Source organism: Zootoca vivipara, chromosome 12 (assembly GCF_965207765.1).
Source record: "Zootoca vivipara chromosome 12, rZooViv2.hap1.1, whole genome shotgun sequence".
NCBI classification, from domain to species: Eukaryota; Metazoa; Chordata; class Lepidosauria; order Squamata; family Lacertidae; genus Zootoca; species Zootoca vivipara.
This window is the reverse complement of record NC_142595.1, coordinates 46,704,454-46,718,743: the sequence shown is the minus strand read 5'-3', so window position 1 is coordinate 46,718,743 and position 14,290 is coordinate 46,704,454. Positions and strand designations below refer to the sequence as shown.

Sequence of the window (14,290 nt, the reverse complement as noted above, 5' to 3'; positions counted from 1 at the left end):
ATTTTGATGCTGAGATTGTGTGTGAGGAGCAACAATTTGAGGATAACTTTGAGACTGATTTGGACTCAAAAAAACATGTGTTGGATGACGAAAAACAAAAATTTGAACAAAGAGATGAGGCCGACAAGGAGAAGCAAAGTGAAGAGAAGATTGATGAAAATGGAAATCCTGGAAAGACTGAAATGTGGAGTGGTGTTGGTGAAGGGAGGGATAGGCAGGAAGAGGGGGGTGCAAAGGTCTGGAAGTGGATGTGAGAAAGGATTGGTGTGGGGTGAAAATTTTAGTTTAAGGTTTTTTTTGTGTTGATGAATAACGGTGTCTGAATCTTGGCCTGCTAAATGGTATGCTGATCCAATGGGGGGGAAGGGACATTGGGAGGGGGGGAGAGATAAAAAAAGTTTAGGGTTAAGAGTTTTCTGGAGGGGTAGAAGAATGGCCTGGGAAACATGTTAAAGTTTGTTTTTAAATGTTTTTGGTGACTAGAGACGGGTCTGGGTAGAGAACTGCCTGTCTCCCTCTCTCTACTCTTGGCATCCAGTGACAGGGGGTGTCTGGAGGGGGGAGGGAGGGGTGGAAGGAAACCCAGACTCAAAAATGGAACCTTTTGACTGCTGAACCCCTCGGGTCACCCTAGTGGCAGGACGGGACTCGGAGGGGGGCAGCATGAAGAAGGAGGAGGATTGAGTTAATATAATAAGAATTAGATTTTGAATTAGATTAGGAAACTCGCCAAAACTAATTGAAGAAGCTAGGAATTCCAGGAGGAAGAGAATCGTGGAAGCCACAAAGTTTTTGTTTTCTCTCTTTTTCTTTTTTTTCTTCTTTTCTTTTTTTTATGCCTTTTTTTCTTCTTCTTTTTTTGTTGTTGTTGAATTATAATGAAGAATTAGCTGGGGGATAAGCCAAACCCCAGAGCTCCTCCGCCTCTGTCCTCTCAGTGGCAGGGGGGGGATGAGGGGGGAGGAAGGAGGGGGGAGGTTAAGCCCAGCTTGAAAAATGGACCCCTTTGTTTCTCAATGCCCATGGGTATCACTGGTGGCAGAAGTGGTCTTGTGGGTGGAGGGAAAATGAAGGGACAGAATTTATGGTATATGTTGTGTATGTGTTGTCTTTATAAAATTAATAAAATATTATATATATAAAAAAAACAAAGTTGTTGAGCTTCTTTTGGGGGGGAGCCAGTGATCTACCACTGATATCCAGTGATCTACCGGTAGATCATGATCTACCTGTTAGACGAGCCTGCATTAGAAGAACAAAATGTGGCATTTAGCTCAAATTTTTCCATGACAAGTGAATACCAGCGAAAGTCAAATTGAATCCATTTTGTTTTATAACTCAAAGCAGCAAATGTTGAAAGAAAATTGACTTCCATCGGCTCAATACACTTTCAAGACTAGTCCCTTCTTCCCATTAAGCTTCTAGAGGGATAGTTGGACACTGAATATGAGGAAAATTGTATCCTTAGATTCAGTTGTTCACTTTGGGAAGAGCATCTATTAAATATACTGATCCCAAGCTGAACCTTTACTTATTAACAGGCAGTTCAGTTCTTACATCAGTAATGCCATAACATGATGGTGAAATTCTGCTCCAGTCAGCAACTGAGCCACTGCATTTTGCACTAGCTGCAAAAGCCAGCCGCAGGGGCAGCCCCACAATTTGTGCATTGCAGGGACTATTCATTCTGAAGGCTACCAGTGCAAATGAAACACTATCAGAAGGGCTTAAAAGCCTAGGAAAAGCATGTGGAAGGAAGAGAAGGTCCTAACAAAATAAGAGTGGATTATCAAAATGAAAATTTTGCTGAAATCGTAAAGATGACTGTAGAGAACAGACATCAAGATGATAAAATTTGTAAGCAAGAACGGGAAAATTTTGTTGAGTACCTTAAAAACCACTGTACTGTAGCTATTTAGAAACATTAGCAGGATTGTTATGGAAACCAGAGTGAGATGGGGGGAAGTCAGAGGGGTTTGTATAATCCCAGTATTGTATATATGGCAAATGTTTTGAGTGTATGGAAATAATTTACCAGAGTGAGGGGGAAAACAATATTTATTTAGTACATTTTTTAATAAGTTGTTCTCTGTTGTTCAGCTCAGGCCTCAGAATGATGATGTAGCATTTAGGGGCAAAGATGCAGCCCAATAACCCAGCACTGGAGGACAAAATGGAAAAGATCTCCACAGCCAACATGTGTTTACCTCTTGTGCTCAGGTAGGCTGGCAAAAAAGACAGCCAAACACTGCAAAAGAGCAACATGCTGAAGGTAATGAACTTGGCTTCATTAAAACTGTCAGGTAACTTGCGGGCAGCAAATGCGGCAACGAAGCTGGCAATGGCCAAGAGGAACATGTAGCCCAGGACACAATAGAACATGGTGACTGAGCCTTCATTACATTGCACAATGATTTCTTCTGTTAAAGAGTGCATGTCCAGTTCAGGGAATGGGGGAGATGTCATCAACCACACAGTACAGATAATTGATTGAATAAGAGAACAGGAAAAGACAATGGAATTTGTCAGTCTTTTTCTTATCCACTTCCTTAGCTTGGACCCTGGCTTGGTAGCCATGAAAGCTAGAACTACAGTGACAGTTTTGGCCAACACACAAGAAACAGCCATTGAGAAGATGATGCCAAACGTTGGTTGCCGGAGGAGGCAGGAGACTTTGCTAGGTTCACCCAGAAATAACAAGGAAGAGAGGAAGCAGAGCAGGAGAGAGACAAGGAGAGAGTAGGTGAGGTCCCGATTGTTGGCTTTGACTATGGGAGTGTCTTTGTACATAATGAATGTTCCTAGAACCAAAGCAGTGAAGAGGAAGAAAGAAAGGGCAAATGATGCTAAACTGATCCCTAAAGGTTCTTCATAAGAAAGGAAAGTAATCATTTTCTCAGTGCAGGCAGTTTTGTTCTTGTTTGGATACTGAGCATTTGGGCATCTGAAGCAGTCATTCATATCTGAAAAATAAACAAGGTCAAATTTCAATATTAATTCAACAGTATTTTGTCTTCCATGTGACCACTTTGGTGACATGAAATTCAATCTATTGGATCCATGTGTTTTGGTGTTTATATATAAATGCTTTGTTCTCCCTCATTCTTAAGGTTATCATAGGTTGTCTGCTAAGTTGATAATAGCTGAGTCGAAATCCTTCAAACTGTCTTTGGGATAAGTAGATAAGAGTCAATGGCCCATTTCATCCAGCTTCCTGGCCAACTAGATTCCTATGGGAAGCTTGCAAGCAGGACCTGAATGAAACAGATGTCTTCCCCATCCCCCACACTTCCCAGAAACTGGTATTTGGAAAAAATACAGCCTTTGAGCATGAAGGCCCAGCAAATTCATCTGAGCTCAAAGCCACTGATAGCCTTATCCTACATGAGTTTGTCTAATCCTCCTTTGAAGCCGTCAAATTTGTGCCCATCACTGACCATAGTTTTATCAAGTACTTCATAAAGAAGTTAACTTTATTTTGCTCATTCTGAATCACCCAACACACAAATTCCTTAGATGCCCCCAAGCTCTAGTATTAAGAGAACTGTAATTTTTCCTTTTTATCCAATTTCTCAATGCCTTGCATTTTAGGCATTTTTATCATGTGCCCCAACTCCCCCTCCCCCTTTGGCCAGTCTCTTTGTGGGATGAACAGGGCCGGTGCTAGGGTTTTTTGCGCCCTAGGCAATATCACCTTCTGGCGCTCCCCCCCTCCGCCAATCATATTTCAAACACAGATGTATTTCACATCCAACCTGTTCCTTGTAAGCATGATCTCTGCTACATGTTCCAAAGCAGTGGCAGTCCTGCTACCACAGAATAATAGTGCAGGGTGGGGAGGGAGGTGGAAGAGCGAGAGAAGGAAAGAAGGAAGGAAAACAAGGAAGGAAGGGATGAAAGAGAGAGAGAGGGAGGGTGAGGGAAGGAGGGAGGGAGGGTCCAGTCACAAATTAGTTGCCATGAGTGGGGTTAGGGGAGGTGTGGCACAACACAGAATGAGGGGGAGAACCACCATGCCAAAACTTTCCTCAAAATGGCATTGCCATAGGGAGAAAAGGTTTAACCTATGGAATTTCTGCCTAGAAAATGAAACACTAATGGGGAAAGTACATTAAAAGGTATAGGGGAAACAACAGCTCTTCAGAACCCCAGAAAGCCCTTTTTAAAAATTGTTTATGCATTTCCCATTTTTCTTATTTACACATCATACTTTACCATCATACATAATTTCTGTGCAGACTTTCCAACCTGACCTTCCATGGTATATTGAACGTTGCTGCATCATATAAAGTTTATTAGTCCACCCTACTTTCCCTCTTCTGATCCCTCCCTGTATTTAACTGTTGTTCATAGGAATACCCCTGCTTGTAAATTGATTTTAGTATATTTTTTTTAAAAAAATCCCCAAAACTATCCTATTCACCCGTGTATCTGAAGAAGTGTGCATGCACACGAAAGCTCATACCACAGACAAACACGGCTACCTACCTGTAACTATTTCCCCTTTGTATTTTTCCCCATTCTGATTCCTTACTTGGGCTACTATATTTGCAAGTTCTGTGAAGTCTGTCAATTTGTGCAGCCGTTGTTTCTCTTTGGTTGGGCTTTCTCTTTCTATCCAATTTATGCTATTCTGGCCACTGCTGTTGCATAAAGAAATAAGTTGTGTACCTTCATAGGGATCTCATCACCAATTATCGCTAATAGGAAGGCTTCAGGTTTTTTTTTTTGAAATGTGATTTTAAGAATTCTTTTGAGCTCATCATAGGCCACTTCACAGTGTTTTGGGGCATGTTTGCACTGCCACCAGAGCCCTCTAGTCTGGTGTCCAAGCAGCTCAGTCATCAATCACAATCCTCCCTTCACTCAGCAGCTGGGAAGGACTTGATAGGTACACAGGCGCTGGGCGCATGTCACAGAAACCACCTAGTCCTAGAGGCTGCCTGCAGGTTTTGTTTCATAACGTTGTTGTTGTTGTTGTTGTTGTTGTTGTTGTTGTTGCCTGCCTTTCCCCCAAACTGGAACTCAGAGCCACTTTACACATCATGGAAATCATGGAAATCATGGAAAAGATAATCATTAAAAAGTTATTAAACACAAATAGAATTAAAACAATGTATTGAAAAGATCTATTAGAAATAGTGATAATAGCAACAATAAAAATACCACAGCGCCGACCCTTTCCTCAAAACACAGTCAGTTCCCATCTGCCAGCAAGGAGGGAGCCCATCTAGCTTCCCGAGGCAGGGAGTTCCAAAGTTCTCTGGGAGGACTAGAGACCTTTTTTAAAAAAATGAAAGCTCAGCATCTGGGGTTCGGGAAGAGGTTGGGTTGGGGCAGCCATGGAAGGAGGCTCCTCTTCACGGGGGTCTGTCTGTGGCTGCTCAAGAGGGAGGCTTGGGGAGAGGGGATTTATTTGGACAGCAGGTTTCAGAGCTCTAGCAGGTGCCCCCAGCAAAAGGGTTGCCCTTGGCTTGATGGGGAGGGCTTTCTCTTGCAGGGGATGAAAGACCCACAAGGCACACACACACACACACACACACACACACACACACACACACACAGCTGCATCAGTCATCTAGCCCAACCCCCTGCAATGCAGGAATCCTGGCAGCTATTCCCTGGCAGCAACTCCAGGCAGGGCTGAAAGCTGGAGGGCTGTTGCTGCCAACCAGTGTTGGCTGCAGTGAGGGAGATGGACTGGCCCAGGATCTGGCAGATTCCTCTGTGCCTCATCCTTGGGAACAGGCATGACATGTCGTCTCTGGCCAGATGCCACCCAGAGCCTGCCTGTGGCGCTCTGGATCGCCCCCCTGGGCTCCCAGCCAGGTAGGGGTTGAAGGGCTCCTGGGGGGGGGGGGTGAAGAGCTGAAGCAGGAGCCTTGGGAATCCTGTTAGGGGTAGGGGGTGGGTCAAGTGTTTCCTTGCAAAGGTGGCCCTTCAAAGGTGCAGGGGGAGGAGGGGTGAGAGGGAAAGAGAGAGAGAGAGAGAGAGAGAGAGAGAGAGAGAGAGGGAGGGAGGGAGGGAGGGAGGGAGGAGGGGGTGAGAGGGAAATAGCGAGAGAAAGGGAGGGAAGAGAGAGGGAGGGAGGGAGGGAAGGAAGGAAGGAAGGAAGGAAGGAAGGAAGGAAGGAAGGAAGGAAGGAAGGAAGGAAGGAAGGTGTGGGTAGGGGAGAGAGAGAGAGAGAGAAGGGCGAAAGAGAAATAAAGAGAGAGGGGGGAGGAAGCCTGCTCTTGCGAGAGGCGGCGGCGGAATGAGAGCCCCGAAAGGAGTGCTTTTGGGGCACTGATCCTGTCGCCACCTCTTGCAGGGGCGGCCATGTCTCCCTTCTCCCCGGCTCACTGTGGGGTGGGGGGGAGGGAAAGAGGCCCAGACAGAGCCTTCCCTCGCCGCTTGCCGCTCGCCCTAAGTGTCTCCTGCACAGCCCCGCTGCTCCAAAACAAGCCGTGAGGGAGAGAAACGGAGCCCTCCTTCAAGGCTTCAAGACCAGCTTCACTGCTTCAAAGCCTTGAAGGAGGGCTCCGTTTCCCTTCCCCACAGCTTCAAAGGAAGGTGCAAGGGAAGGAAACAGAGCCCTCCCTCGCAGTTCGCCCCAAAGCAGCGGGGCTGAGCAGGCAGAAGCTGGCCTTGAAGCCTTGAAGGAGGGCTCCGTTTCTCTCCCTCACGGCTTGTTTTGGAGGAGCAGGGCTGCGCGGGAGACACTTAGCTCCTTTTCAGCCCCGCTGCTTTGGGGCGAACCGTAAGGGAGGGCTCTGTTTCCCTCCCTCGCGGCTTCAAAGGAAACAGGGCTGCCTTGAGATGCCTTTTAAAGGTCTGGTAATTGTTGTTCTCTTTGACCTCTAGTGGGAGGGCATTCCACAGGGCGGGTGCCACTACCGAGAAGGCCCTCTGCCTGGTTCCCTGTAACTTGGCTTCTCGTAGCAAGGGAACCGCCAGAAGGCCCTCGGAGCTGGATCTCAGTCTCTGGGCAGAACGATGGGGGTGGAGACGCTCATTCAGGTATACCGGACCGAGGCCATTTAGGGCTTTAAAGGTCAACACCAACACTTTGAATTGTGCTCGGAAACGTACTGGGAGCCAATGTAGGTCTTTTAGGACCGGTGTTATGTGGTCTTGGCGGCCGCTCCCAGTCACCAGTCTAGCTGCCGCATTCTGGATTAGTTGTAGTTTCTCGGTCACCTTCAAAGGTAGCCCCACGTAGAGCGCATTGCAGTAGTCCAAGCGAGAGATAACTAGAGCATGCACCACTCTGGAGAGACAGTCAGTGGGCAGGTAGGGACTCAGCCTGCGTACCAGATGGAGCTGATAAACAGCTGCCCTGGACAGAGAGTTGACCTGTGCCTCCATGGACAGCTGTGAGTCTAAAATGACTCCCAGGCTGCACACCTGGTATTTCAGGGGCACAGTTAACCCATTCAGGACCAGGGAGTCCTCCACACCCGCCCGCCTCCTGTCCCCCAAAAACAGTACTTCTGTCTTGTCAGGATTCAATCTCAATCTGTTAGCCGCCATCCATCCTCCAACCGCCTAAATGGACCGCCTAAATGGACGCACCGGCCCTAGGGATGAAAAATATGATTTCTACATAACTCACCAATCTGGTTTGAAATTTCCCCTTCTGGACATGGAACACAACCATAGCAACAAAACTTTTCCCCTTCTTTCTTTTTCTTCTGATTCCCAGGGTGGCAGTGGTCATTACATAGTGAAAGGGGAATCACCTATCCATAGCAGAAAAGCCTTTTAGAAGATCAGAGAAACTAATTGCTTATTTGACTTCTCTTAATGGAGTTCACTCCTCAGCAAAGTTTAATATAAATAGCTGCCATACGCAGCAGCATTAACTATGAACCCCCTTATTTGGATTCCCTCCAAACCTATGACAAACTTTGCAATCATTCTGCAGCAAAACCCCAGATTTTGCAGTGCCTTCCAAACACTGTCTGAATTCCCCAACAAGGTGCTACACTTGTCACCCCAAATCTAATACTGTCCAATCCACTCCAAACCTGTGCCAAAGTTTTGCATTCATTGATTGCGATGACAGGTAAGGCACCTGGTTTGACAGGTAAGCCACACAGATTGGGGGCTCAACAAAATGCACTTTTTTTTTTGCAAAATGCTGCAAAACAATTGAAAAACATCTCACCAGGACTTCATTTTAACCCTGCCTGGGGATGCAAGGGATTGAACTCGAGACCTTTCATATTGGATCTATTAAAGATTAAAAGGACCCCTGACCGTTAGATCCAGTCGCGGACGACTCTGGGGTTGCAGCGCTCATATCGCTCTATAGGCCGAGGGAGCTGGCGTTTGTCTGCAGACAGTTTCCGGGTCATGTGGCCAGATAGAAAGAGAGATTAGAGAATGGGCAGCTATGAAGCAATTTCATTTGGATATGCCAAATATTTGCTTTTTATATATGGAAGGTATAGTAAATATAAATGAAAACATTACTTCTACAGATCTGCAGGGTTCCCACTCCCCTAGGCAGTTCAAAGCTGCATCAAATTTGAATGTGCTAGAAAGCCACATTTTTCCTCTGCCCTATCAGATACAAACAGCAGTGTTAAAGAAAATGGAATTTCCTCACACCCAAAGAACACATCATAAGAACAGTGGAGACAGATTCCTAGAATAGAGACCTGATTAAAACCTCTGTGCCATACAAGCATATCTTCATGAATGATGAATGCTTCTCCTTCAAGAGCATCAGGATCAACACATCCAACTTTCATTCGAAAGAAGGACTTGTTTGGGAAGGTGATCATGTTTGTGATGTCAAATCCGCCTCTCATTTCCCTTTTTTCATTAAAGGATATTGTTTCTCCTGCTGAGTTGTTAAATAAAATGTCTTGCAGAAAATAGTGGAGCTAATTCAAAGAGAAAAAGGGGAAAAAAGGAACATATATAAAAATGCAGACCAAGACTAAACAATGACCTTTTTTCATAAATCTTATCTCTTGATGTCTGGCCTTCGAGTAATTGACTCACTGAAATAATATATTGTTTGCAACATGTTACCTGCCAAGGCTGCAGATCTTGAGGTTCAAACCTTTTGTCTCCTGCCATTCCTCTGTGCTTTGATCCGTACGAATAAATTGCATGCAAAGCATGAGCCAAAACAAAGACAGCATTGTAGATACTGTAGCTGTGGCCAGTCATGTCCATTTCAAACAGATGGCCAGGAAGACCCTCTAACTTCTCCTCCCCTGTACATGTTTCAGTATCTTGCATGACCAGATCTGGAAATGGACAGTCAAATGCTTGCTCCCAGAAGTCCTTGAGAAAACCATCGCCTGGATTCCAGTAAGGTTTTATCCTCTGAAGAAATTCATGGAACTCGAGAAGCTCTTTTGAGTGAATGGTGAAGGAAATGGCACCTTGAAAGAGCTCAAGATCCCAAGACTTTTGAAAACTCAATAATACGAAATCAATTTGAGTTGTCATGATCCACACTTTTCTCAATGTTAAGCTTTCCTTATTTTCAGGATCTCGTAGAAACGTAACAGATCTCAGCCAGGTCAATGTCTGAGAGTCTCCATAGACGATGAATGCATTGGCTTTGTCATTTGTGAGACTCACATAATACCTATCAAGCAACTGAAAAATTTCGCCCGACATATCAAAACGAGCAATTTTTCCCATTCTTTGTGTGAAGGCTGAGCAGATTCCATGCTGGTAGAGCAATTGCTCCAGGGCCTGCAAGAATTTTTCTCCTCCTTCATCATCAGTAACAAAGAGTCCAACCCATGTCCATCCAAAACGCTGGAGCAAATTGATGATTGCCATGTACTGATGAGCTTCATTGGGCACCATGCGGTAAAAGGAAAGGAAGTTATCTATTTCACTCTCCTCTTGGGGAAATGAGCCATATGCAAGCTACAAGGAAAAGAACAGACATAATAATGCTACCTAAGTATAAACAATTATTTTGAGCATGTGGTCTGTCTTCATTCAAGACATGTTTGATGAACAATTTTTGTTGCTGCAATTTTGAGGTTTCCAGACAGTGAAACTGAAGGATGCTTCCAGCTGAATATTCAAGAGCTGTGGCGACATTTTCCAATTTCTGGATATTTTATTTCATAAAGTATTTATGTCTTGTCAGAAATGTCCCTTTTGTTTCATTTGTAGAGTGCAATCCTATTGTGGAATTACTCTGTGAAAATTTAGGATTCGGGAGAAGCCGCACTAGTTGGATTAACCCTAGAGAAATCTTTGCCATGTCCGATAGGCTGGCCAAATTCCTCAATGCACCAACCGAATGCTACTCTAGTTCAACTGTTGGGAATCATGTATAAGATGCACAATGCACATGGCAGAGGAAGACATAACAGTTATGTTTGATCTATATGGGTTGAAGAACTGCAGTTCACATACTCAAAGTGCTGTATGTGTGTGTGTTGCAGATGGTTGGGCCGAAGCTACGAACATGAGTCTGACCAAACTGCGGGAGGCAGTGGAAGACAGGAGTGCCTGACATGATCTGTTCCATGGGGTCAGGAAGAGTCAGACACGACTAAACAACAGGGTGCTTGTGTTGGAAGTGTCCAAGGTGCTGAATGCTCTCTGCATTCACTAGTGTAGTAATCTCTACTGTTAAGGAGTAATCTATGTTTCTGATAGACATTGTAGCTTCTAGTGCTTCAGGATCAGTCATATTCACATTCTGAATCTCAAAATCATTTTCGGAATGGTAAGAGAAAAGTGAGATTTGTTGGGGAGGGGTTGATCATGTCCCTATGCATAAAACCTACTTGTGGAATCTTGTAGAGCCTTAAAGTATCAGCCATATGGAAAGAGGTATCAGAGCTAAGTCCTCCGATGATGGCTATGAGGTTTTTCTGTGAGTCACATTTGTAGTTGGGAGCAAATCTATGCATTTTAAAGAGCAGGTCCAAAGTGTTACGATATGTAATCCTTGCATCATAATAGCTGTCGTAGATGTGGAACCCCAGGGTGACATTGGGCAAGAGGTTGGGATTCTCATTTATCACTTTTACAGCAAATGCCAAGGCCAGGATGTGCTGGTAGAATTTTGTTACCATGCTGCAAATGAGGTCAGTTTAAAAATTTCAGAGGAGAATTGTACAATGCAGGAAGTAGACAAAACAAATGGCCATTTCTGTCTCAAACCGATTTATATTGAACTAACTTTGTCTTTTATGGTGGCTCTAAAATAATAAATATATATCATACATCTCTGTATTATGTCTTGTTTGACCTTCATTCTCAGTTGCCTGCCACCCTCAAAAGACAACAACAATCTCCCCCTCTTTCTCTTTTTTACTCAAACTGGCTAACTTACAGGTGACCATTCTATGCATGTGGCCCAGGAAAGCAGCAATATTTCAAAGAAATTCACTCAAACAGTCCCTGATTCATGATATATGTTCTAGGAAGATTAAAAGAGTCTGTGCCCCAAGACTAGGTACAGTAGTATCATCTTCCTCTTGTTGGTCCATTTGGTGCAATTAAAACTATCCATTCGGTGCAATTAAAACTATGCATACCGTACAAATCACATCTCCATATTGCTTTTCAAAATAGAAAGGATTATCATTAATCAAAAGGTCAAAGCCATCGTTTACTGCCTGCCAACTTAGTAGGATGCACAAAACTAAATAAAGTACTGGGAAGGTTTAATGCCACAAATGAAGGGGAGGGGGAGTCTCTTACTGTGGATTATCATCAAACAGATTCTGTGAAGGGTTTTCCTTGAATAAATCTTCAATGATGCAATAGTAGAACTGACAAGCAATCCCACCGATGATGAGGCCACCTGACTGGTACCACTCATGGGGAACAGGAAATGTTTCAGTCTCAGGGCACCTCATAGCTGCTTTGCACAAAACATGAGGCAACAGAAAAAGCAAAGTGAATGACCACAGCATCCTTGTAGTCAAGCGTCTCAGAAAATGTGGATGCTCTTGTGCCCATCAGTACCTGCTGACTAATTTAAGATAGATTTCATGAGACCTGTCTGTCACTACAGCACAACAAGAGAGATTGGCACACCTTATTTTAGAATCAAAACAGTATGAACACATGCTTTGGCCTCATAGCTGAGATTTCCCAAACTCTGATTGCCAATCTGACCAATAATATAAAAATAAAATAAAATGGGAGAAAGAAAATTGAAAGTCATGCCTGCCTCTTGCCCCTACTCCTTTCTTTCATTTTGCAGAGTTTCATCTAATATAATCTCTTTCATGGCTGTTCATTGATAGCTTTCTCATGCCTTCTGAAATGCCTGTGCAGGCCTGACAAGATGCACAAATTATAGTGATTTGATTAATTGTAGGTTGAAAAATCAGTAAACGATTTAGTTTCAGTTCCAAGGGTCATTTTTATTAAAAAAACAACATGTTGAGTTGTGAGTTTATTCTCAAAAAGGCCTACATGTAACCTCTATCCATTAGAGCAGGGGTGGGCAACTCCCAAGAGACTGTGATCTGCTCACAGAGTTAAAAACTGGTAGTGATCTAGTTTAGGTTCAGGTCAAGGTTGTTGAGCCTTTTTTAGGAAGGAAAGCCCTGTTTTGGGGGGTTCAGGTTGAAATTGTGGACCTTCTGTTCGGGAGGAGGAAAGCCACATTTGGGGGGTGCAGGGGAAAAATATTGAGCTTTCTTTAGGGGAGCCAAAGTTGTTGAGCTTCTTTGGGGGGGAGTCAATGATCTACCAGTGATCTACCACTGACACCCAGTGATCTACCAGTAGATCATGATCTACCTGTTAGACGAGCCTGCATTAGAAGAACGAAATCTGGCATTTTGCTCAAAGTCTTCCATGACAAGTGAATACCAGCAAGAAAGTCAAAGTGAATTCATTTTGTTTTGTAACTCAAACCAGCAAATGTTGAAAGAAAATTGACATCCTTCTGCTCAATACACTTGCAAGACTAGTCCCTTCTTCCCATTAAGCTTCTAGGGGGATATTTGGACACTGAATATGAGGAAATTTGCATCTTTAAATTCAGTTGTTCACTTTGGGAAGAGCATCTTTTAAATATACTGATCCCAAGCTGAACCTTTACTTATTAACAGACAGTTCAGTTCTTACATCAGTACTGCCATAACATGATGGTGAAATTCTGCTCCAGTCAGCAACTGAGCCACTGCATTTTGCACTAGCTGCAAAAGCCAGCCCCAGGGGCAGCCCCACAAAATGTGCATTGCAGTGGCAATTCATTCTGAAGGCTACCAGTGCAAATGAAACACTATCAGAAGGGCTTAAAAGCCCGGAAAATGATGTGGAAGGAAGAGAAGGTCCTAACAAAGTATTTATGTAGTAATTTCTTTAGTAATTTGTATGAAAAATGTTTCATTTTTATTGTGTCATATATTGCAGAACAATAAAGTGTGTACTGGAGAGATGAGGCTGGAAAGCCTTACCTGGCCTCAGTGTGAAGTGCTCATGACTGGCCACAGATGGAATATCTACAAGGCTGTCTATCTTGTGGCACATGCTTTGCATCCCATTTACTAGTTCAGATTTACTACACTCCTATACTATGCTGACCCTGCCCAATTCCATTTCTTCTTCTTTTTTGTTAGACCACAATATCCACCATGACAAGCGGTTAACAAGAGAAGCCGCCTTACACTGAATAAGACCTGTTTCTCGTCCTAGCTTCGTATTTCCTTCTCCTGAGTTGGCCACAAAACTTCAGGGCCTCATGCAGGATTCCACCTAACCCTACCTTGGGATGCCCAGGATTGAACCTGGGGCCTTCCAGAGCAGATGTTCCACCACTGAATTATGGCCTTGCAGTGGTGGAAATGTAGCATACCAAAGAATGGTGCCCGTCTGGAGTTCTCAAGGCAAAAATGGCCCTGACCTCCAGGGAAAGCAGCCACATACAGGCTTTCCCCTCCCCTTTGCATTTGACTGTATATACAAATCTTCATGTGCCAATGGAAGACAATAAAGTGTGTTCTGGAGAGAAGAGGCTGGAAAGCCTTCCTGGACCTCAGTTTGAACTGCTCATGACTGGCCACAGATAGAATATATACAAGGGTGTCTATGTTGTGGCACATGCTTTGCATCCCATTTACTAGTTCAGATCAAAGCACAGAGCAATTGAGGGGGATGAAAGTTTTGGATTTCAAGATCTGCAAGCTTCACCATAATCTTATAGGGTGCTACACTGCTATTAGAAACTTAGGTCTACATTTCTCTGTAAAATCTGATCCCCCCCCCCCCTTTTCATCTCATGAAATGCCACACTTTCCCCCATGATTCTTTTGGAAGGGATTCACAGATAATTTTGCACAGGTCATGAAAA

General features: G+C 44.1%; 1 protein-coding gene across 1 annotated transcript; it reads right to left on the bottom strand.

The window, feature by feature from the left end:
• Nucleotides 1-2,058: 2,058 nt before the first annotated feature.
• LOC132593016 (vomeronasal type-2 receptor 26-like) lies at nt 2,059-11,051 on the bottom strand. Its single transcript, XM_060281380.2, has 5 exons — nt 10,761-11,051; nt 9,025-9,882; nt 8,646-8,873; nt 7,595-7,721; nt 2,059-2,963 (listed from the first exon to the last, which is right to left on the bottom strand). The coding sequence occupies exons 1-5, from the start codon at nt 11,049-11,051 to the stop codon at nt 2,059-2,061; spliced, it is 2,409 nt and encodes an 802-aa protein (XP_060137363.2).
• Between the last annotated feature and the right edge of the window lie 3,239 nt (nt 11,052-14,290).

Excerpts from the sequence above, each read along its gene's own strand:
- LOC132593016 (XM_060281380.2), bottom strand. The coding sequence starts at position 11,051 with ATGGTAACAAAATTCTACCAGCACATCCTGGCCTTGGCATTTGCTGTA. Across the intron at positions 8,874-9,024 it reads AAGATCTGCAGCCTTGGCAG|CTCCACTATTTTCTGCAAGA; the intron begins GTAACATGTTGC and ends TCTTTGAATTAG. Across the intron at positions 2,964-7,594 it reads GGAAATTTCAAACCAGATTG|ATATGAATGACTGCTTCAGA; the intron begins GTGAGTTATGTA and ends TTTATTTTTCAG.